Source organism: Eimeria tenella, genomic scaffold (assembly GCF_000499545.2).
Source record: "Eimeria tenella Houghton genomic scaffold, Eth_scaff34, whole genome shotgun sequence".
In the NCBI taxonomy this organism is placed as follows: domain Eukaryota; phylum Apicomplexa; class Conoidasida; order Eucoccidiorida; family Eimeriidae; genus Eimeria; species Eimeria tenella.
This window is the reverse complement of record NW_013543186.1, coordinates 284,314-306,289: the sequence shown is the minus strand read 5'-3', so window position 1 is coordinate 306,289 and position 21,976 is coordinate 284,314. Positions and strand designations below refer to the sequence as shown.

At 55.1% G+C, this 21,976-nt stretch overlaps 4 protein-coding genes across 4 annotated transcripts; 1 reads left to right on the top strand and 3 right to left on the bottom strand.

The window, feature by feature from the left end:
* Positions 1 to 5: 5 nt before the first annotated feature.
* Positions 6 to 2,867, top strand: ETH_00019155 (uncharacterized protein; the record flags this gene model as incomplete). The annotated part of the gene is made up of 10 exons (XM_013376411.1): positions 6 to 155; positions 293 to 335; positions 512 to 626; positions 732 to 842; positions 1,027 to 1,090; positions 1,252 to 1,373; positions 1,592 to 1,747; positions 1,877 to 2,000; positions 2,121 to 2,243; positions 2,521 to 2,867. Coding segments are annotated over 10 exons (1,355 nt in total), but the record flags the coding sequence as incomplete, so codon positions are not given.
* A 567-nt stretch (positions 2,868 to 3,434) lies between these two features.
* Positions 3,435 to 12,515, bottom strand: ETH_00019150 (uncharacterized protein; the record flags this gene model as incomplete). Its single annotated transcript, XM_013376410.1, has 7 exons — positions 3,435 to 6,493; positions 6,813 to 9,347; positions 9,776 to 9,905; positions 10,002 to 10,105; positions 10,315 to 10,405; positions 10,633 to 11,052; positions 11,100 to 12,515. 7 exons carry the CDS (start codon positions 12,513 to 12,515, stop codon positions 3,435 to 3,437), a joined length of 7,755 nt encoding a protein of 2,584 aa, XP_013231864.1.
* A 523-nt stretch (positions 12,516 to 13,038) lies between these two features.
* Positions 13,039 to 13,410, bottom strand: ETH_00019145 (uncharacterized protein; the record flags this gene model as incomplete). The annotated part of the gene is made up of 1 exon (XM_013376409.1): positions 13,039 to 13,410. One exon carries the CDS (start codon positions 13,408 to 13,410, stop codon positions 13,039 to 13,041), a length of 372 nt encoding a protein of 123 aa, XP_013231863.1.
* Positions 13,411 to 14,880: 1,470 nt separating this feature from the next.
* ETH_00019140 (uncharacterized protein) lies at positions 14,881 to 20,013 on the bottom strand (the record flags this gene model as incomplete). The annotated part of the gene is made up of 12 exons (XM_013376408.1): positions 14,881 to 15,006; positions 15,114 to 15,221; positions 15,347 to 15,444; positions 15,701 to 15,817; positions 15,997 to 16,063; positions 16,207 to 16,332; positions 16,503 to 16,977; positions 17,344 to 17,419; positions 17,545 to 17,768; positions 17,936 to 18,037; positions 18,146 to 18,201; positions 18,328 to 20,013. 12 exons carry the CDS (start codon positions 20,011 to 20,013, stop codon positions 14,881 to 14,883), a joined length of 3,261 nt encoding a protein of 1,086 aa, XP_013231862.1.
* Positions 20,014 to 21,976: the final 1,963 nt, after the last annotated feature.

Below are 21,976 nucleotides of genomic sequence, written 5' to 3'. Positions count from 1 at the left end.
TGCAGCAGCAGCAGCAGCAGACGCAGATGTCCCTGAGGAAAGAGAGTCTTGCAGCGCAGCAGGAGGCCGACAGCAAACTCTTCAACCCCCAGCTCCTTGCGGCCGCTTCTTCTCCCGCACGGCCAGCGTCGACACTTCTGATGACAAAGAGACCAGTAGGTCGTGTGGTGGGGGAAGCTGGTGGTTTTGCAAAACTTCTGAAATTGCAATTTTCGGTGAATTTCAGAAATTATTCTCCAAATAATCACTCATACAAGCCGCATTTTTGTTTCTCTTTTGTATTCTTGTGCAGCTGCAGGTATTCCAGAAGATTTGCAAACAGATCCGTCGATGGTGTAAGTGGCGCCAGTTCACATGTCTTGCACAGCCTGGAGCATTGTCCTGTGCGTGTTTCGAGGATCATGAGATTATTGTATATTATTTGTCTCCTAATGGGCTTTTTTGTCATGTTTGGGGCAAACGTTTGCAAGTTTTGAACTCATTTGGAGCGTTTTTGTGAACTGATCTTCAGACTGTCAACTGCCCTGGACAAGCTGGCGAAGCTCCGCGGGAAGCTCGATACACTGCATCAGCAGCTGGAAGTGCAGTCACACGAAGTTTCAAGCTACTACAGCGCATTGAAAGCAGTAAGTTTCTCCCCCATTTAGGGTTTATTTCTATTATATTTTCCTCATTAAGCCTGCTAGAGATCACTGTTCTTGCAAATCTTCTTTTTGCAAAACTTTCCGCAGGCGGATCAAGTCCACAGCTCGCTGCAGCAGACAGCTGCGGACTGCCGTGTCTGCTACGGAAGGCGGCACACGCAAATGCAAGAAGTGGAAAAACGCCTAAGTGTCTTAACGGTAATTCTTTATTTTCTCTTTAATTTTCTTTTATTTTGACCCATTCTGGAAGTGTTAGGGAACTTTCTTTGCAGCAGAAGTGAAGTACAGAAAACATGAATGGCAGGCAGAAATAGCCCGAGCCTGCTGCTGCGCTGCAGCTGCCTTTTCCTATTTCGTGTTCTTGCGGTTCTTTACAACTTAGGCCCAAGACCTGCAGCCGTGTTCTGTGGACGAGCTCGAAGAACTTGCACAAGAACTCGAAGGAAGTGCGTACAGCTTCCTGGCTGCGTGAACTGCAGCTGCATGCATGCACTGTCGACGCACTGAGTGTGTGCAGAGTCCTCTTTCACTTGAGAAGGGTAAATGCCTTTTTAAAAGATTCTAACTTCGCATATTTGTTTTTTTTGCATGCATGCTGCTGCTGCAGCCCAGTACAAGCTGACAGTCGTTCAGGCCCAGCGGGCGGGCCGCTCTTCGGAAGACAGCCGCAAAAAGCCGAAGCAGCTTTTGCCCTACTCTTCGAATTGCCTTCCTGAGCCGAAGTCCTCTGTGAGTATTCCGAGCAGCTGGGCATTAAATTCAAGCAAAAAAGTATTTAAAACTGCACTTATAACCCATCTAAAGGCATTTAAAAGTATTCGAAATCATTTTTCCCGACTTTAGCTGCTCGAAAGAACGCGCCGTGGCCGTGTCTGAGCGGCTCGTGCTGCAGCGCAAAGTGCAGCGTTTTTGCTGCTGCGGTTTGCTGCTGCGGATTGCTGCTGCAGTTTGCAATTCCTGAAGAGCCCGTGGCGAGGATTGGCCCCGACGAATGCGTTGCAGTTCAAGAGTCCGCTTTGCAAGAAATAAAAGCTCTTGGCGACGACTTGGAGCACATTCGCGCGGTGCACTGTCAGTACAAGAAGGCATACAAGAAGTTGCAGGTGAGTTTTTCAAAAGTGTGCAAATCCACTTCGCACTTTTTATTATTCTTTTCGGAAAAGCTTCTCCGTTTGCTGCGAACTCCCTCCACTTCGACGGACTTGTGCTGCAATTTAAATGCTTTCTCTCAGGGAATTATGACTCAACAAGTCAACAGCTATGATGTTGATCTCCAAAGACTTATTGCAATTGAAAGAAATCTCGAAGACAAACTTCGCCGGCTGCTGTTTCTGAACGGAGACGCGAACTACGCGGGTGAGTCTGCGGGCCCCAAGCTGTCTCTTATTTTTTTCGTGTTTTTGAAACTTTTTTTGCTGCAGTTCGCTACTGGCAGCATGCAGCGTCTGCTGCGTCTTTGCTGCTCCTTGCATGCAGAGCTCTCGGACACGCAAATGCAAGAATATTTCCGAATTGTGAACTTGTCCATCCGCAAAGTTTACCGGGAAATTGCGCTGAGGGAGTCGGGAGATCGCCGCCAAAATGAGCCACGCACAAGCGGTGGGTGGGCTGAGTAGACGCAAATGCCAACGCAAAGCGATCAGTAAGAGCCACCTAAGCAGCAGCAGCAGAGTCTCTAGCGAATTCCTTGCAGCCAGCAGCAGCAGCAGCAGCAGCGGCGGGAGGCAGAAACACGCAGAAAGAAGCAGCTGGCTGCTGCGCATTCTTCTTTTGCAAGAAACCCGAGACTGAGTTTGGGCTTTGCATGAAGTCCTCCCGACAGCTTCTGGAAGATATTTGGATTCTTTTTTAAAATAAATTCGTTTTTGTTTTGCAGGACAACACAATGGGCCAGTTTGCGAGCGCGCAAGAAGCCGCGGGTGCAGCCGAGAGGCGCAGCAGAACGAACTCGGCGGGACGCGGCGGCAGAGTACAGACACCGCAACTCGCCAAGTTTCCTCTCCGCGCAGCCAAGGACTCAGCAGCAGTTCATTAAATTGCGAAGGCAGGCGCAGCGGCTTCAACTCTGTTCATGTTCCGTTTGTTGCAGGCAGCAAGACCAGCAGCATCGCTGCGCAGCGCATGCTGCAGCAGAACAGCCGCTTCGCGCCGCAGCAGGGGTCCAGCGAGCGCGGGCGATTTGCCGGGCCGGAGGAGCAGCAGCAGCCCTCGGGGTTTATTTAATTCGGAGAATTCCCCTTGCTGCTGCTTGCTGCTGAGGATTCCTCTGCTGTTGCTCTGCTGCTGAGGATCCTCTTGCTGCTGTCTGCTGCAGCAGCAGCAGCTCGCCGCTGCTGCAGCAGGGGCCATTCTCTCTGCGCAGTTGACTCCTCTGGCTGCAGCAGCTTCTGCATTTGTAGCCGCCAAGCTTCCCCCTGCTTTCCAGTAAGGCCGCCACCAGTTTCCCAATGGCTTTCCGATTTGAATTTTTCATTTCCAAAATCAGGAAACTGATGACGGCCGCCCTTTTTCTCTCGGCGGCATCATCTGTTAATCGTGCAACTGGTAGCCGAGACTCCGAGCTACGAGGGTTTAGGGATACGCAGTTTAGGGGGTTTAGGAGGGTTTGGGGTTTAGGGTTTAGGGTTTAGGGTTTAGGGTTTAGAGTTGAGAGGCTTTCAAGGCCCTAGAGTCCACCTCGGAGCAGAGTCTGGCTGCAGTGTAGTGGAAGAGTTATAGCTCAATTCCTTCTTCGACTTTTGAAATTCGGAAAACGTAAAACGAGGAAGACCAGTTTCTGGCGTTTGGACTTCAAGAAAAAAAGAAGTCGTGGAGGTTTGGAGGCTGCAGGGCCTCTCTTTCGAGTTGTCTTCTTCGCTCTTTGAGCTCCCTAGACTTATATTCCTTTTCCCAGGCTTGCTGCTGCTCGCGCGCAGCTCGGTCTGCTTCCCGCTGCTGCTGCAGGTCTGCAGCATCTGCTGCCCAGCGCCAGCGAGTCGCCTGTTCCTCCAGAGCCCGACTTAAAGTCCAGTTTCCATCAATCCACTCTTCAGGCAGCGAAGAAAGAGCAGCTTCCATTTCTTGGCGAAGTGCTTCCCGCTGCTGCTGCAGCAGCCGCGCCTGCCAGTCAAACAGGTCGCCCGGGACCAGGGCTTTCCGCAGGTGGGGCGACTCAGGCCGCAGCAAAGTTTGCATGAACTTATTCAGATTTACTTGGCCTTTTGCCGGCGCGGAGCCTTCGAATTCCGCACGCAGAGGGCGCCGCGAGTGCCCCTGCTGCTGCTGCCGCCGCTGCTGCTGCCGCAGCAAACTGCTTTCCTCCCCGGCCAAACTGCTGGCGTCCCAAAATTCGAGGAAGAACTGCTGCTGCACTTCCAAGTCCCGCAGGTGGGGCTGCTGGGCCATCCAGCGGCAGCGCCTCGCAAGCAAGTCGGCCAGGTGTTGGGCGAACTTGAACGAAGTGTTCAAGTCTTCTTCGAGAACCTCCTTTTCGTAGTTGTGGATGTATTTCGCGGCAGCAAAAAACCTTTTCGTCGATTCAAACTCCTCAGGTGCGCCGGAGAGAAAGCTTTCGCCCGCGCTTTCGTTTCGACCCAACTCCAGCGCGGCCCGGAAGGAAAGCAGCGGCCCCGCGGGCGGCGCTTCTGGGAAGTCCTGAGGACTTCGCGGGAAAGAATTTGCAGAAAAGAGCCGCCAAAAGAAAACTCGCTGGGAGTCAGTGTGTCCTGCAATGTCTACGAGGGAGTCGGGCGGGAAGACGCGGAAGTTGAAAACGCTGAAGCCCACGATGTGCCGCACGGGGCCGCCGCAGAGAACCCAGCAAATGAATTTGTCCACCAAGTGGCTCTGCTGCTGCTTCAGGCGGTTCTGCTGCGCCAGAGTTGCTGCGCTTTTCCCAAACGCCGAAACCTCTTCTTGCTTCCTCAGCAGCAGCAGCTTCAGCCGCTGCCGAGTCCGCAGCAGCGGCTGCAAGTAGCCGTACACAAGGGCCAGGCTTGAGGGGGTCAGCAGCAGCCGGCTTTCCAGCCGCAGCTTCGCCAGCGAAGTTTCCTCGTCGTCCAGCAGCGGCACTAGCTGGCAGCAGAAGCAGCAGCTGATCACACACGGCCAGCTGCTGCAGCAGCTTCCTGCTGCAGCAGCTGCAGCGCGCTCCCCCTCCGCCCAGCACGTCTCGCACTCCCTCTGCAGCTTCTGCCCGATCTTGCTGGAGTCCAGCACCCACAGCTCGGGCTCTTGTGTCTTTTTTGTGTCTTTCCGGATCTCTGCTGCTGCAGCGGGCCGCAGCACTTCCGCCTCCTCCAGCCACTGCAGCAGCGCCTCCTGCAAGCCGGCGGAGCCTTTTCTTGCTGCAGCAGACTTCCCCGAGGGAAGATCTGCTGCTGCTGCTTCTGCTGGGGCCCGCAGCTCTTCAAAAATGTACTTGAAAGCCAGTTTGGCCCACGGGGAAGCCTCCGGGGGCAGGCGAGCAGCAGAAATTTGCTGCAGGTCCCCAACCAGCCCTAGCGGAACTCTGCAGCAGCTGTTGGCGCACTGCAGCAGCAGCTTCCTCGCCCAGCAAGGCAGTGCTGCTGCAGGCAGGCGTCTCCAGGCAGCCTCTTGCTGCAGTGAGGAAAGCGCAGGCAGCTGCGGGCGCTGCAGCAGCAGCAAACAGGAAGCAGGCAGCCCCCACATGCTGGGGCCAGCTCCCTCCGGCAGAGTGGCCGTCTTGGGCGCTTGTGGGGCCTGCTGCTGCTGCAGCGCATCTGCAATGGAAGCCGCGAGAGGATCTGCAGCAGAAGAAGCAGCAGCAGCTGCTGCTCTCTTTCGCCTTTTTTGCTGCTTCTCGCCTCCCCCTCCCGGAACTTGAACTCCGCCGCTGGCTGGTGTCAGTGCCTCCTGGGGGGCCCCCACTTCGTTGCCTTCCAAGTCAAAAGTCCTCAAGCGAAGCAAAACCCCTGGGGGCCCCTCTTGCTGCCTTTCTTGCTGCTTTGCAAGATCCAGCGCAGCCCAGCAGCGGGCAGCGTCGCCCGGGGGCCGCGGGCCCGGAAACTGCGGCTGAGTCTGTTCTCTTTGGCTCTCTTTTGGGTTTATTTTTCTTTCTCGGAGAGGCGCAGAGGCCGTGGTGGCTGCTAGCTGCTGCTTGTGCTGCAGCCGGGTCTTGGGGCGCAGCAGCTGCTGCAGCAAACCGTCGAAATCTGAACCAGCAGCAGCCTCTCCAGCTTGCCCCCACTCCCCATTCGCCTCTTCTTCATTATTTTGAAAAGCTTCCGCCTCACTTGCAGCTTCGCTTCCGCTGCTTTCCCCCGCTTTCCAGCGAGCGCCCAAGTCCTTGCTGTTGCTTCCTGCAGCAGCAGCTGGGCGCTCCTTGCTGCCAGCAGCCACGCCCCTGCTGCTGCGAAGATTCGGGAGATTGAAGGCAGCAGCAATTGCTGCTCGGGCTGCCTTCAGCAGCTCCAGCTCTTCTGCTTTCCACAGAAACCGGGGCACCCAGCCGAACTCCCGAAAGCCCCCAAAGGACACCACGGCGTAGCAGACTGCGCCTCTCAGGCAGAAGCAGCAGCAAGAACTTGCTTTTGCTGCTGCTGCAGCACTGCTGGGGGGGCCTCGCCCGGCAGCGCTGGAGCTGCTGCTGCAGCAGCCGCTACCCCCGGCGCTGTTCTGCAGCTGCTGCTTCGCCGCGGGGTTGCAGGGGCAGCAGCTGCAGCAGCAGCACAAACAGCTCTTCCCCAAGAAGACACAGACCGCCGGCGACAGCAGCAAAAGAAGAAGCTCCTCCAAATGCTGCAGCGGCAGCAGCAACGAAGCTGCCTCAACTTCTGAAATCCCGCTGGAATAGCCTGCCTCTGGGCTCCACTCTTTGAGGCTCAGCAGCAGAAACTCCCGCGAGTAGCCTGCACCAAGAAGCAGCAAACCAACGCAGATGCAGCAGCAACTGACGCCAAAGTGCAGCAGCAAATGACACGAAATGCAGCTCGAAGATCTCAAGTGCAGCAGCATCCATCCAAAAATAAGAAATAAAGCACACAAACAACAGCACGCGAAAGCCAGACACAAAAGAGCTCGAAATGCAGCAAAAGGGGGCTCAAAGGCAGCAAAATGCTGCAGCAGCAGTGCTGTAGCAGCAAAAGACTTGAAAGACAAGTGCGGGCTGCTGCAGCTTCGGCAAAACGCTGCGAAAAGTCGCTGTGGGAGTGGCAGCAGCAGCCCCACTTTCTGGGTAAAAGGGGCCGTTGCTGTGCAGCACAGACTGCTCTGATATCTTGAAAACGCGCGCCGTGCTGGGCTGCTGCTGCTGCTGCTGCTGCTGCTGCTGCTGCTGCTGCTGCTGGGGTGTACGGCTCCTGTTCTCTACGTCTGTGGCCAACAAGGCCCTCAAGAAACGGCTCCAAGGGCTGCAGCAAAAGCCCTCATCTTGCGCCTCTGGCACCTCCTGGCCCCCAGGGGGCCCCCCGGGGCCCCCAGGGGGCCCCCAGAACAGAAGCAGCTTAGCAGCAAAAGCATCCAGCGCCTCCGCAGCGCGCAGCAGCTCCTGCTGCAGCACCGGGGCCCCCTTTTCGCTGCCTGGGAGGCCCCCAGTGGGGCCCCCCGGGCCCGGGGCCCCCGCGCTGCTGCTGGGGGGCCCCACCAGCAGCCCGCAGGCCTCCAGGCGGGCCTGCAGGCTGCTGAATTCTTGCAGAAGCTTTGCATGCGTTTGCTGCTGCTGAAGCATCCAAGTCCCGAAAGAGCTGCTGACCAGAAGCTGCGGCTGCTGCGCTGCTGGCAGCAGAGGCTTGGGGGCGGCCTGCTGGAGCAGCGCAGCAGCAAGCAGCAGGCGGGAGCGCAGGCTGCTGCTGCAGCGCAGCAGCAGCTGCGCCTCCCTCGCGAAATACCACTGAGACCACCGCTGCTCGTGCGCCGCTGCTGCAGTCCCCAGCAGCAGCTGCGCCTCTTCTTCCAAATGGCCCTGGCGAAGAGAAGGCGCTTCCGAAGAGCCTTCAGCAAATGCCAAGCTGCACAGACACCCGGGGCCCCACACTCCAGGGGGGCCCCCCCGGGGCCCCCCCCGGGCTTTTGCTGCTGCAGCAGCAACGCTTTGCACCGCCCGAGGACGCTTCCTCGCTGGCCCGCGGGCCTCTGCTGCTGCTGCGGGGCCACTGGTCCCTGCTGCTGCTGCTGCGGGGCCCCTGGTCCCTGCTGGTGGTGGTGGTGGTTCACGGGTCCCTGCGGCTGCTGCTGCTGCTCCGCTGGTCCCTGCTGCTGCTGGTGGTCCCCTGGTCCTTGCTTCCGGGGCTCCAGTGGTCTCTGCTGCTGCTGCTTCAGTGGTTTCTGCTGCTGCGAAGACACCCTCCGCCAGCCTGCTTTCCTCTTTGGCGCAGCCGCCAGGGGGCGGGGCCTCCGCCGCCGCCGCTGCTGCTGCCGCTGCTGCTGCTGCTGCTGCTGCTGCTTCTGCGCGCTGCGCCGCAGCTTCGAGAACCGCCGCGCGGCACCGCAGTTCGGGCCGCTCTCGAAACGCCTCGAGGCACAAAACATTGAAGGCGAAATGCGAATTGGCCCGCAGCCCCGAATCCGGAAAACTGAGCGGCGGGCAGTCTTCGCACTTCGCAAAGCCAAAAGGCATGCAAGCAGCACCCACGGCCAGCTGCAGCCGCCACACAAGCCCCTCCACGGCCCCCGGGGCCCCCAGGGGCCCCCCAGGGGGCCCCCCCAGGGGCCCCCTCGGGGGCCCGCCCGGGGGTCCCGGGGCCCCCAGGGGGCCCCAGGCTTTCTCGGGGTCCCCGGCTGCAGCCGGGGGGGCCCTGCGCCCCCTCAGGGAGTCCGGAATTGCTCTGGAGGCCCCCGGGAAAGGCAAAAGGCCCGACTGCAGCAGCTTTTTGGATAAGGCGAAGTAATGAAATGCCACTTCAGCTACTCCTGGCACTGACACGCCGCGCTCCTCCAGATCCAGCTCCAGCAGCTTCATTTCCGTGCAAAACGGCTGCCGCCTCCTGCCTCGCTGCTGCTGCTGCTGCTGTGTTTTCTGGTGCTGCGCTGCGGCGCAGCGGCTCTGCAGCAGCAGCTTCAGGCGCTTCCCATGGTGGCGGTGCAGCAGCAGCAGCGCGACGACGTCCACGCAGATGTCGCACGGAATGGCTTGTCCCCAGATGCAGCTGCTGGAGCTGCTGGCGGACTCAGCAGCAGCAGCAGCGGCAGCTGCAACAGCAGCAGCGGGTGGGGGTCCTGTTGAGCCCCGGGGAGGGCCCCGGAGCTCGGGCGCTAGGCCAGAGCTGCTGCGCCTTGGCTGGGCCGCCTCAGCAGCCCTGGGAAAGAGGCTGCTGCTGCTGCTGCTGCTGCTGCTGCAGCCCGCAGCAGCAAGCCTTTTGGAACGAGCTGCAACTCTTCGCAAAACTTCCAAGTCAGAAAGCGCGCCAGACTTGCCGCCTCTTGCTGCAGAAGCAACATTATCACCCCACAGAAAGCCGCAAGCAGAAGCCACAAGCTGCACCCCTCTGCAGCAAGCTTCTGGGAGGGCAGCAGCAGAGCTGCTGCAGCAAAGCAGCCGCACAGGAGGGGCTGCGGAGCGCGGAGTCTCACGGTGGAGTTCGAAAACTGTGGGTCTGCTGCTAAGCAGCAGCGCAGCAGCCCACAATCCCGCAGGCAAAACTCCAAATGCTGCAGAAAAAAGAACCAGGCGAGCAGCATTTACTGGCAAAGCCAGAAGCAGAGCCACGTGGCCCAGAGAAGTCAAACGCGAAAACGGAAAAGACGGCGATCCGAGCTCAAGAGCGCCTGCAGAAGCAAAAAAATGCAGAAAAAAAGATTTAATGATATGTGAAGTAATTCAAGAGGTGAAAGCAAATGAATTGAAACAAAATGAAATAAAATGAAACGAAAGTTACAGTGCGGAATTAGGAATAAAATGGAAGGAAATAAAATGTAGCGTGAAATTAAATGGAATGAAAATGAAGCAAAATGGAAATAAAACGAAATGGAATGGAACGGAATCAAATGAAGCAAAATGAAACGGACTGAAATGAAATGCAACGAAACCACATGAGATCAGAGGGAACGAAACGCAATTAAATAAAACAAATGAAGCCGTAGAAATCAAAAGAAATGAAATGGAAATAAAAGAAGAGAATTGAAACGAAAAGAAATGAAAAGAAATGAAGAGAAAAGAACTGAAATTCAAGTTTCCGTGGGCATCTCTCGCGCACCGGCTGCTTCCAAATTGCAAATAGTTTCGAGGGTTTTGCATGCGTCAGGCGGATTTGGAGCATTTGCGAGGCAAAAAAAGGCACTTTTGGTGTTTTTTTCCGGAAGATCGGCCACGAGATTCAAAATAACCTGAAGAAAGAAAGTTCAAGTTTCCAGGCCATTCAGAAAAGCTGCACAAACAAGATCCTCCGGCAAGCCAACGCCTCAGCCAGCTTCTCCCCCCACCTTCTCCAAAGGAAGCCGCTGCAACTCCGGCAAAGAAAAAGACTCCAGAGACCTGTACAGCTGCTGCGAAATGAAGCAAATGTAGACCCCTTCCCCGGCCTGGCCTGCAGCAGCGCAGCAGCGCAGCAGCACAGCAGCGCAGCAGCGTGGCGGCGCAGCAGCGCAGCAGCTGGGAGAGGGTTTCTGCTGCTTCCAGCCTGCAGAAGGCCCCGCAGGCGCCCAAAGGCAATGCAGGGAAAGGAAAAGGCAAAAATCCGATCAGCTGCAGCAGCAGCAGCGGCAGCAGCAGTAGCAGCCCGCTGCCAGCAGCTACCTGCTATTTCCTTGCGCTGCGCCAGCACGGCGCGGCTCGCCCACCGCAGCTCGTAGCAGCAAGTCTTGCTAGGTTCTTTGAGGCACTTCTCCTGCAGCAGCGCAGCACCAAAGCTGCTGCTTCTCCCGAGCTGCTGCGGCTATTTGCTGCTTACCCTCACCCTGCCTTTTCCCCTTAGCCCAGCTGCTACCCTCAGGCTAGCTCAAGCCACCCCCCAGCAGCAGCAGCTCCGCGTGATCCGCAGCTGCTGCAGTTGCTCTTGCTGCAGCTGCTGCAGCTGCTGCAGCTGCAGCTGCTACAGCTACTGAAGGGGCGCACCCTGACGAGGGCAAAGTCGAACACAATTTGGACTCCGGCGAAATGGAAGCTGCTTTCGTCGAAGTCCGTGGCCAAAATGACTCTCATCCTGCTGCTCATGCTGCTGCTGCTGCTGCTGCTGCTGCTGGACAGCTGGCTTTGGGTCCGCGTGAAGCATTCTATGGGGGCGTCGCGGTGCAGCTGCAGCACCTGCAGCTGCAGCTGCTGCTGCGCTGCTTCCTGCAAGGGCTCGACCGCAGTGGGGGAAGGGCCGGCTGCCCCTGCGGTGCTGCAGCAGCAGCAGCAGCAGCAGCTCCCTGGGCGGCCCCCAAAATGCTGCTGCAGCGCTGATGCTGCTGCAGCCTCGGCCTGCTGCAGCGCCCGCGCCATCTCTGCGATCTCGGGCTTGCCTGCACCGTCAACGGAGGCAGCAAGCAGGAGCTGAGAGGATGCAGCAGCAGCAGCAGCAGAGATGCCAGACGGCTAACTCTGCTGCTGCTGCTGGCCCGAGAGCAGCAGCAGCACCTACCCGGCAGGAAAACCAGCACGGCTGGCTGTGGGGCCCCACGCAGCAAACATTGCACGTGGATGAGGAGCAGCAGATTTGCTGCTCTCTGGAGGCGCCCACGGTGAAGCTGCGGCATTTCAAATCTGTCGCTGCTGCAGTTTTGCTGCTGCTGCTGCTGCTGCTGCTGCCCCTTCCCACTTTTAAAGCGGAGGCAGGAACTGCCGTGGAATCCGGTTTGCCAGCTGCGGGCCTTGGGCGAGCTGCCGCTGCTGCTGCTGTTACTGCTGCGGCTGCTGCCGCTACTGCTGCTGCTGCTGCTGCTGCTGGCCGCCCCCAGGCCCATGCAGCGCAGCAGCGCAGGACTAGCAGCAGCGCAGAGGTCTGCTGCTGCTGCAGTTGCAGGCAAGCTGGACAGCAGCTTTAGAGGGCCTCCCCAGAACAGTTCTTCAACTGCGAAAGTGGGATTCCCCGGAAGCAGCAAGAAGTTGCTGCTCAAGACCTCTTTAGAGTTGAAGGAGCCTGTTGTTGTTGTTGTTGCTGCTGCTGCTGCTTGCTGCAGCTCCTCGGCCACGGCAGCGGGCGGAGTGGGGCCGCTGCTCCTCAGCGCAGCAAGAGGCAGCAGCAAGCTGCTGGCCAAGCCCCTGAGCTGCTCTGCTGCTGCGGCTCCCCTGCGGCCCGCCAGGCCAGGCAGCAGTAGCTGCTGCAGCGGCAGCAGCAGCTGCTGCAGCGCCGCCTCGTCTGCTTCCGCCGAAAGCCCTGCCTGGAAGGAGTTGAGGCTTTTTGCTGAAAGAAAGGCAGCAAATTCGTTCACGCGAGCAGCAGCAAGCATGACGACCAGCCGAAACGGCGGCTGCTGCTGCCCTGCTGCTGCTGCTGCTGCTGTCGCCCTAAACACCAGCTGCTTCGCCAGCAGCAAAGACAAGTCGCAGTCTGCAGTCCTTTCCTGGGCCCCATCAAGCAGCAAAAAGTCTGGAAAAAAGACATCCTCCGTGCTGCTGCACTCTTGCCCTTCCCAAGGGGCCCTCTGCCCCCTGGGGGGGCCCTCGTCCGCCGCCTGCGGCTGCTTCTGCTGCTGCTGCTGCTGCTGCTGCAGCTGCTGCAGCGCACCCGAGATGTACTTCCGCAGCACTCCAGCAGTTACAAACAGCAGTTGCGTCTTCTCGGACTTCACCGGCTTTTCCTCTTCCACGTGGTAGCCCACTGTCTCCCCTGGAAGTGCAGCCGCAGCAGCAACGCAGCAGCAGGGCAGCAGCAGGGGCAGGGCAGCAGCAACGCAGCAGCATAGCAGCAGCGCAGCAGCGACGCAGCAGCAACGCAGCAGCATCTGGACCGCAGCTCGCGAGCACGCTGCGGTGTATCGGAGCTCTGTACTAGCAGCTCGTAACAAGACTTTCATTTCAAGAGAATGCAGCAAAGATGAGCAGCAGCAGCAGCAGCAGCAGCAAGCTGCTGCTGCTCCGTCTTGCGCTTACCGAGCGCGTCTTCCCCCAAAAGCCGCCTGAGGCTCTCAGCTGCCACTTTTGCTGCTGCGCGCCGAGGCAGTGCAGCTAAAACTTTTGCATTTTTGTGCTGCAGCAGCAGCAGCAGCGGCACAGCCGTGGTTTTGCCGCAGCAGGCCGGGCCTGTGGGAAGCAAGCAAAGCAACTACTGGTCGCAGTGCATGCATGCTGCTGGCAGCACTGCATGCAGCAAAATAACTCTAAAAACGCAGATTTATTTCTTTTTAAAGACTTAAAGAAACAAATCCAATCACCTGCTATCAGAGTCACAAGATTTGTTCGAATCTTCTCCAAAATTTCCGAACCAACCCGCAGCGCGGGAAGACCGACGCCCGCAGCAGCAGCAACTTGAACTGCCTCAGAGAGCTGCAGGGGGGGAAGCTGCAGCCCACGCAGGGCAGCAGCAGCCTAAGCAGCTAACTAGTCTGGGCTGCTGCTGCTGGGCTTGCTGCTGCTGCTGCGCTGCCGCTGCTGCTGCGCTGCTGGAAGCCAGAAAGCCCCAGGACGCACCTTTAATCCGAATAGATGCCTGAAGTCGAAGGGCTCTTCAGGAGGCAGCAAAACCCGCTCGGGAAGAACTTCTCGCTGTCTTCGCCACACAGGGACCCACGCGAAGGCCCCAGAAACGCCTTTTGGTCCAAATTCCTCCTCTTCTTCCACTAAAACCGCGCCTTCTTCTGTTTGCTTCCTAGTTGCTTCTTGCTGCTGGTGCGCAGGGAGATCTGGATCATGCGCTGCCACGCGAAAGCGCTCCTCCTCAGCTGCAGGAGGAGGGCTCTTCGGATCCGCCATGATAAACACTGCAAAGATTGAAACACTTTTTAACCATCAGACGCTGAAATATAATAATCTGCTTCAAAAGAGTGCACAGTGGGGAGGTGCGGCGGCGGGATTCCTCTCAAGCCGGCAAGACCTGAGCTCATCCAGCAAGACGCCGAAACAGGAACTGGTGGAAGTTTCTTAGGGGAAAGTTGAATTTTTTGGCAGCTTTTAAACACATAATTCGCATATTATTTGCTTTTTTAACACCGATGGTGGGCAGTTTGCCGCGTGTTCCCCACGGGTCACTAACCACTGCCCGAGACCATATTTGCTGCTGAGCATGCTCGGCGGTTGCTGCATCGGGAGAAGTGGGGCGAGTTGTACCGCCTTTCCGGGTCTTAATTTCTGTTTAATTTAATTTATTCCGAGGAATTCGCATTTGAAAAAAAATGAAGAATACGCTTACTTGTGCCTGGTTGCCGAGAGAACCAGTGGCCACCCACGTGGCTGCTTCCCGGGACCAGCGGTCTTCGATGCCGTGAGTGTCTCTCTTGATTTGTTGAAACCTGAGTTGAAAACCTTCAGATTCGTTATAGGCGCTGTTAAGAATGTCTACAAATACCTTTTGCAGCCGCGAGCTCCGCTGGTTGCGCGGTGTGGCATGTCCTTAGCGGACTCGGTTGTGGAGCTGCAGGAGCATTCAGAGGCTTTCAGCGGCTTAATTACACATATATATATTACTAAACATAAACATATATTCTTAAGAAGTATTGTGTCCATCCAAGGAGTTATATTTGGCGTAAATGTGGGTGGACACGAGCAGATGCCCCCACGCAAGCAATCTTGAAGCCACGCCACAACAAAAACGACTTGCGCTTCCTCTCCTTTTTGAAGAAGCTTTGTACAGGACAAATTAAATCATTTTCAATATTTCAAATGATCACTGATTGGGACAGGGAAGGATGCCTGTCCTATATCAGCCAGCCGTGCTTGGCCCCCAAAGGACGCAGCTCTGCATGCTCAGTCCAAATACGTGAAATAATTTTGTTCTAGCAACAAAGGCCTCATCTGCCCTTTTTCTCACTTTCAAAAAATTCTTGTTGACGGAAGATTGTTGACAAAGCTTTCTTCCTAAACCATTCGCTGCAAGCAGTGCAGTGACTTGCATCAGTGCAATTTGAAATGCTTCTGCTGCGCCGTTGTGCTGCAGCTGCCAGTGCCAGTACTCTACAGCAAGCCAGGCCTAGGAACTCTACAATGGGGCTGTAGCAGCAGCAGCGAAAGACAAATGCTTCGCAAGAGAAGCTGTTCCGTGGGAGGAACAATTGTCCACAGCCAACGAGAGCACTGCGCCACCGCAGCGCGGCTCGTGCTCTGAACTTGAACAAAAACACAAAGTGCCCGCAAGACTGCATCTGCGTCGCGGGCTACTGGGAAAATGAGTTTTTTTTCAATTAAAGGATTCACTGAAACAAATCTGGAACTCCTAGATCAGCTCTGCTAGCCGCTGTCGCAGCCTAGAAGCTTCGCAGCCATGAGAGTGTAAGGCAGGGCAGTCCGCAGCACGTCAGCATCGGGGCAGAGCTGGGCTCCTACTCCTTCTAAAACAGACATTGCCACAACAATCTGCAACCCGCAACAAAGAAAAGCAAAATGTCTTTCAGTTGTGAGTCCTGAAAACAGAAAACAGAAATGGGCTGCCTGCAGCGCGCTGCAGGGAAACGCCAGCCTACCGAGACAAACGACGGGTCTAGTTCCACGCAGTACTTTTTTGAAAGTGAAAGCATTTGCCCCATTAAAGAGGTGAACCGAACACGACTCATCTGCAACGAGTTGCCTTCCTGAGAAGGAAGCACAGAATCACTCAAGAACGGTTTTGCAGACTTTGGAGGAAGCATCCAGTACGAAGGCCAAACAGCTCAAATTGAATTCTTTCTTCTTCTCGTAGCGAAACTACAGCACCAACCTCAAAATGATATTCGTCGATGAGTTTCTCCACCTCGGAGCAAAAGCCATCTTCGTCCTTGCATGCGCTTCTTCGAGCTCTCTGGAGCATAGCCAAGGCTAGTCAAAAGGCCACACACACAGCCGCAGTCCGAAATCTGAATTGTTGCAATCATCTAACAATATAGCCCCGCTGATATGCCTAGCCTTGCCGACTGAAATACGAATAGCATGCAGGGATACGCAAGAAAAACAGAATTAATGGCTCCATCATCAGCCCGCGCCTGGCTCCTTTAAGCACCCCTATTTCCAAATTTTCACTTTTTGCACTTCTAAGGGAGTAATTGATATGTGCAGCTGCTGAGTGGCTGCAAACCTGCATCTCTCCCGCGCTTCTTTCCTACAGCCTCCAAAAGTGTGACGAAGTTCACTCGATCAGCCTGCTCTAGCGAGCCAGCTAGGCCGCAGTCCAGCACGACCAACTCCAGTGGCCCTTCGACATGCAGATCGCAACACAGTGGCAAAAGGAGGATGTTCTTTTAACCGCTCAGGGGGCTGTTGGATTCACTTGCAAATATTATGGCGCATGAGGAGGAAGACCGAAGAAATTTCGCATTCAAAACGCGTGCAAGGTCGCAACTTCGACTGGTCCAGAGCAGGCGCTACACTCACCGTCAAGTTTTGGCGCATTTTTCAGCTGGCGATTTGGCAAAATCGTGGAAAGAACCGGGAAAATGAGCTGAATTGCAACAGCGCAATCTGAAACTGCCGCAGCCTTCAATGGCCACTGTGGCAACGCCCTGCATTTGCTGCAGAACACAGGAGGAATCCAGTGCTGCAGGTACTCAAGAGTGAAAGAGGAAATGAAGGAAATAAAAATACCTCCTTGTTGTTGTGGGAAAAGCGGCACAGGAGGTTGCCGCTGTGCATGTCGCCATGGAAGAAATTATCCAGGAAGACCATTTGGAGGAAGGAGTGAAGGCAAATCATTCCAACGCTGTTAAATCGCTGCGATTCAAAGTACAGAATAGAAGGCGAACGCAAAGACGCGATTCAAGGCTTGGCGCAGTCGTCCTTGGCGAATCAGTAAATAGCTGCACGAATTGCTTTCATGTTATGAGGCAAAAGCTGAACGAGATACGGGGCTCGCAAGGTCAAGAGTCCACCAAATTTTGCACCTCTATTATGCTTCGGGCCACTGGGCTCGAAAGGGCTCCTGAATCGTCCTGGTGGCTTCGCCCAGCTGTGTCTGAATCAGATTCGCCTTGGGGCTTCCGCGTTCCGGCAGGCGCGTCTTGCTGCTTTGCTCTGGCCTTAAAGAGCTGATTCAGCGTAAATCCTGATTCCAGCGTCATAACTAGCACCTCGCTGCTGCTCAGCGCCTCGAATGGGTAGGGAAAGGTGACCTGCCGGCGCATCCCAAGGATCTTCCTTGACAGAGAGCCGAGGATATTGGTGTGGTGCTGCTCCGCCTTTGAGTTTATTGGCAGAGGGCCGCAGTGCTTCTTGCGCCTGCACTTGTTGTGCAGCGGCAGCAGATCGTCAGGAACTGGAGTGGACGAAAGCCCAAAGTTGGAGCGGAACAGCTTCAGGTGTTTCTCCTCCAACCCGAAGTCCAGTTGCCGCCGCATCGTCACTGCAAACTCCTCCACGCTGCAGACAAAATGTAGTTTATTCTGGCTCATACAGAAAATAGCTGATGCCTATTTTGCCCACATATGAGGCGCAGTGCAGGCACATCAGGATCCTGCCCGTGCCTAGACCTAAGCGAGCTACGCACAACTGAACTCAATCAAAGCCTGAAATATGATACCATGAGGGCACACACACAGCACACTGGTTTAGAAGCGGAGAAGTTTCACGGAGATAAGCTGAAGCCCCAAACACAGCTTCGAGTCGCTGCCTTCGAGGCATTCACTTTTGCTGCATCTCATCTTGGCACCACAGGATGCAGATCAAGCTGCAGCTAAAAACGCTACCTCATCTTATCAAGGGGCACGCGATTGTGTGCCCCCTTACCTGTTTTTCAAAGCGACAAATCCAAAGGCAGGCAGATACTGAAGTACCGAAGCGATCAGGAGCATCACACGTAGATCTGCAACATTGTTTCAGAAACGACACGGGCACTGAGGAGTCACACAATTACATGGTGCATAAAATAGACTACTTTCCAAAGAAACCGCTACGCTACTTTAGTGAAGACAAGACGGCGCGTCACACCGAATTCCATAGCCTCGCGCACTCCTGGCCGCATAACTTTCACCGCAACAGCAACTGGAGGAATCTTGTCTGTGTTGCCTATTTCTGCAGAAACTGGTTTCGACAAGCTTCCGCCCAAAACGAATGCGTGATCGAGAAAAGTTCGTTTTGACTTTTCATCCGCCTCATCCGATAATAAAAGATATGCGCGGTAGACTTGGGCAATGCAGCCGCATCCGATAGGCCTACACGCAAATACGAAACGACGATGTGCTGAACCGTACATTCTACATAGATAGAACTAGAGAGATAATATATATCAGAAGCCAGGAAATGCGTGAAACTTTTGCCGGGGCAAGCTGGCAGATCAAGAGCTGATCGCGGAATAGAAGAATTGCCGGCGATAACTTACTTCGGGTCAAGCAAGAGGTGGCGCATCACGTCATCGCCGAATTGCTCGCGGAGAAGTAACGCCGCTCGAGGGTAGGAGAAAGGACGAGCTGATGTCTGGAGTCTTTAGTTGAAACAGAAAACACGGCAGACAAAAAAGCCTCGAGTCTTCGTGGGCTGGCGATTGCAGCGCCAGACCAGCCTGAACGTGCATCGGCAGCAGTGTTCTTACCTTGCACATCTCGCGCAGAGAGACTCGTTAAACAGGTCTGGCCGAGTGGCAATCCACTGCAAACAGTGCAAATAAATCCTATCAACCAGTCATGAAACGCCCGTCATAAAGGCAAATTGCCTAGGTTTCCGAGAAGTCGGCAGCACGGCTGCGCTCAGCAAAACTGAAAGCGTTCTAGGCACCTGCAGCAACTTCACGTAGGTAGGACCCGCTGCGGAGGCCGCTGCTGTGACAGACGTGAAGATAACTTCTTCAAGTTCCCGCTGCAGAACAGATTCCCAGTGAGCTACTCGCTGGCCCCTTAAGCCCAACATCTGCAAGCAACATGAAACGTAGGGCAGCGTCAGCAGCCAGAAACCTGCGGCGCCGACGATTAGTGCCAGGGGCAAGACGTAGAGAAGCCTTTGCAGAACCGACGCGACCATTCTAAAGAAAAACCCGATGGTTTCACCTAGTTCTGCGAGCCACCCTCTATTGCGTTCAGCTTCGTCAACCGGGCCAACTGCTGCATCCGCGCAGAACAGTTGCGGTTGCCCCAGCTGAAACTGAACACTAGAAGCAGACTCTGCTGCAGCTGCCGCTGACGGCTCTTTCACGTTTCCTTGGCTAGTTTGCGCATGAGCACAGCCACTCGTTTGTTCTAATTCCTCAGTTGCTGAAGTGGAGTGCTTTTGCGAGCTTTCGTTGCGTGCCGTTCTCGATTTAATCGCATATTCGCCGTCACTCCGGACAACGCAGACTTTCCTTTCACGCTGTGTGACAAGTTCCAGTGCTTGTCTCGCGGCAAAGCCAAGAGCAATGAAACAGCAATCAGCACTTCTCTGTAGCAATTGCAGAATGCTCTGCGCTCGCAAAGGGTCTTCTGGATAGATGCTGTTCTCTTCGACAGCAAGGCATTCCTTGATGTTGCTGAAGCAGTACTGCAGCCTTTCGAACGCGTCAGCCACCAGAGTAACTGCTTTGAATGCCGGCTGGCTCTGCAAAGTTATTTGTTCCAATCTTTCCACGTGTCCACTAAGCGGCCTACTTGGCGAGCACTCATCAGAAGAGCATGTTACCGTTTTGGTTTCAGCCGGGTTCGCGTCACTTTTGTTGTTGGGTGGCGCATCCTCTCGTCCAATCCAATGCAGCGGCAAAGCAAGAGTAGCTGCAGCCGCAAGGGCAAGGGCTGAGCTGCTGTTGGCACCACAACGACACTCTTCTTCGGAGTTATCTCGTGGCGAGAAGAGCCCCACGGGAAGCTGCCATGTGCCGCGTGCAACTTCTGCCGGTATAGCAGCTGTTCTTTCATGATTGCATGGTGCAAAATGCTGTGAAGAAATGTGCCTCTTCAAGCATCTCACTGATAGATTATCGACTCCTGAGGGACAATAGGCCTTCCACCCTATCTGCAAACAAGATCTTTCGTCGTATTTGTTTGAAACACTGTTGGTTCGCGAATAAGGCGCTAAGTAGCTGGCGACCGTAGGGATGCGTTTAAGCCAAACTCCGCACAAAGCCTGGCCCACAAAATTGCACTCTGCAAAAGCGTCAGAGGGCGAGTTCCAGCAGCTGCCGCCTGATCGAATGCAGCGGCCGTGTTTGACTGGGTGATTGTACTTCTCCGGGCAAGGCAGTAATCGCCCAGCACATTGGGCATCGAAGCCTCGACTGCTGCTTCTAGAACTGACATGAACCCTCGAAATTCCAGTATGAAAACCTGTTACTCTGTCTGAGTAAGCTTGGGCAGGGGTTTCTCTACGCACATTCTCGTGCGTCTTCCGAATGGTTGCCGTACGGCCAACAACACTTGTGTAACGGCTGCAGTCGCTTTTGATGAATGATTCGAGTTTCGCACTTCGTGCAGCGGCTCGCCGCAGTGTATTCATCCTCCAGTCCTCCCGATCGGTGCCATTTGGGCCATGCGGACGCCTCAGCGGAGAGCTAAGTAGGCGGACTCTCCCGTTCCTGCGCTACTAGCGTGAGCCACGCCGCCGAGGACCGCTGTAATGGTGTGCTGAGTACGACCTGCGGAAGCATTAATACATTCAAGCTCAAGGAGCTTCGCAGGGCGCTACGATAAGGCGATAGGAGAAAGGTGCGCAGGGAAAGTTCTCACAGAAACAAATGCCTGCGCGCTGCTGCAGCCACTTCCGGCATCATAGAACAGTGGCAGCAAGTAGATAGGGAGGTACTCAAAACACCCGCGAAACGCAGGCGCAGTTTATTCGCCGCTTCTACCGGCTTCATACTTCAGGGGAAGCGCCATTACTCGATCCCACCTTTGTTAGAGCCGCCGAGACCAGCCCTGTTAGCTCGAACGAAAAGTGATTAATCTGCATTTACCACGGAGGAACGTTGCCTACTTATCATTTTAATTCCAATCAAATATAATTTAGTGGCACTTACTAAGTCACACAAGCTCCCCAGCTGTTCACCTGAGGCCTCCTTGGAGCCGCCAATACACGCTCAGCGTCGGCGCCACCACTGTGAGTCATTGTTCGGGATCTGCAAAGCACTAGCTATTTGCTAAAACTCTCTAGCAGTTACGAGCCCCTGCTGTTACGCTTGCATGTATTGTTTAATGGCCACGGAGGCAATCAAAGTGGGCGTCAACGGCCCAGAAATATGAATTCTAGGAGTGAAGATGCTTCGCGGGCTGCTGAGCAGCGAGCAGTGTTAATGAGTGAACCATTAGTGCATGCAATGCAAGAATTCATCCTCTTCTAGCATATGTAATACAGTGAGAGAATGGTTAATGTTTTGCAGCACTCGGAGCAGCCGGTGATAGCGATGGTCCCGAAGCCTTGATGTGAGTCCGTTATCACTCGAGCTGATAGAAATCGCTCTATGTATGCGTCTGCCAAGGTCTTTTCTTGTTACTGAATGCAGTGAAGCACTCAATCTCACGTTCCACCATCTGGAATGGTACTGGTCCACTGCCAAACGCCTTGTTGCTGCTGTTGCATGCAAACTTCTTCCGACACTTGTATGTTTGGAAGTTTTTAAAGTAGCTTCGCTGCACATTCAGGCTAGCGCTTGAAGACTCGGGGAATGACTTTCAGTGTCAGCTGCGCTGTAGCTGGTTCCATGTCGGCACCCGTCCCTAACTTCCCCATTCCACAATCTGACAAACGGTGGACGGCAGATATGGGTCTTTTGCTGGGATATGGAAAGAACCAAATTGGAAAATCACTGGGGCGTGCTAATCTACTCTTTACGGAAGCCCCCTCGAGAAGGCATCTCTTGGCTATTGGTGCATTTAGTACAGTCATGCGCCACGTTGGATAAGGGCAAAATAGAAGCTAAATCCTCGCATGTTGTTCTTCGTAGTTACAGCTCACTTGACAGTAATTCTTCTTCAGGTGGTTCATTGATGGGCTGTCGTAACGTATGGCTAGGGGTGCACTCCTTCGGGAGGAACTCTTGAGTTTCTCTAGTTTTCTTCTGCACTAACCTACTGTTTGTATTACAGCTAGCTGGAGTTCTGCAGCGTGGGGTGGAATGAGCATGCCGCAGAACCACTGAGACAGGCTGTCTAGCACTCAACTGCTTCTCCCTACCCTCCATTCAGCCCCAGTAGGTGGCCAAAATGCTTGCAGGGCTGCCTCGAACGATTCGGAGCCTTGCCCTCCTATGAACTTTATAAAAGCGTAAGGCAACAATGAGTGAAGTTACGATGTGCTTGTGGTGCCCTGAGGTACACCATGTATTTTACACAGTGCCAGCAGCTTGACAAAGTAAAAGGAATGCACTCTTTTGTCTCACATTGAGTGGTCGACTGATCGTCCAACCACCACTAGAACTAAAAGCAAAAAAAATTTGTCTTGAAGCACAGCTGGAGCCGGACTT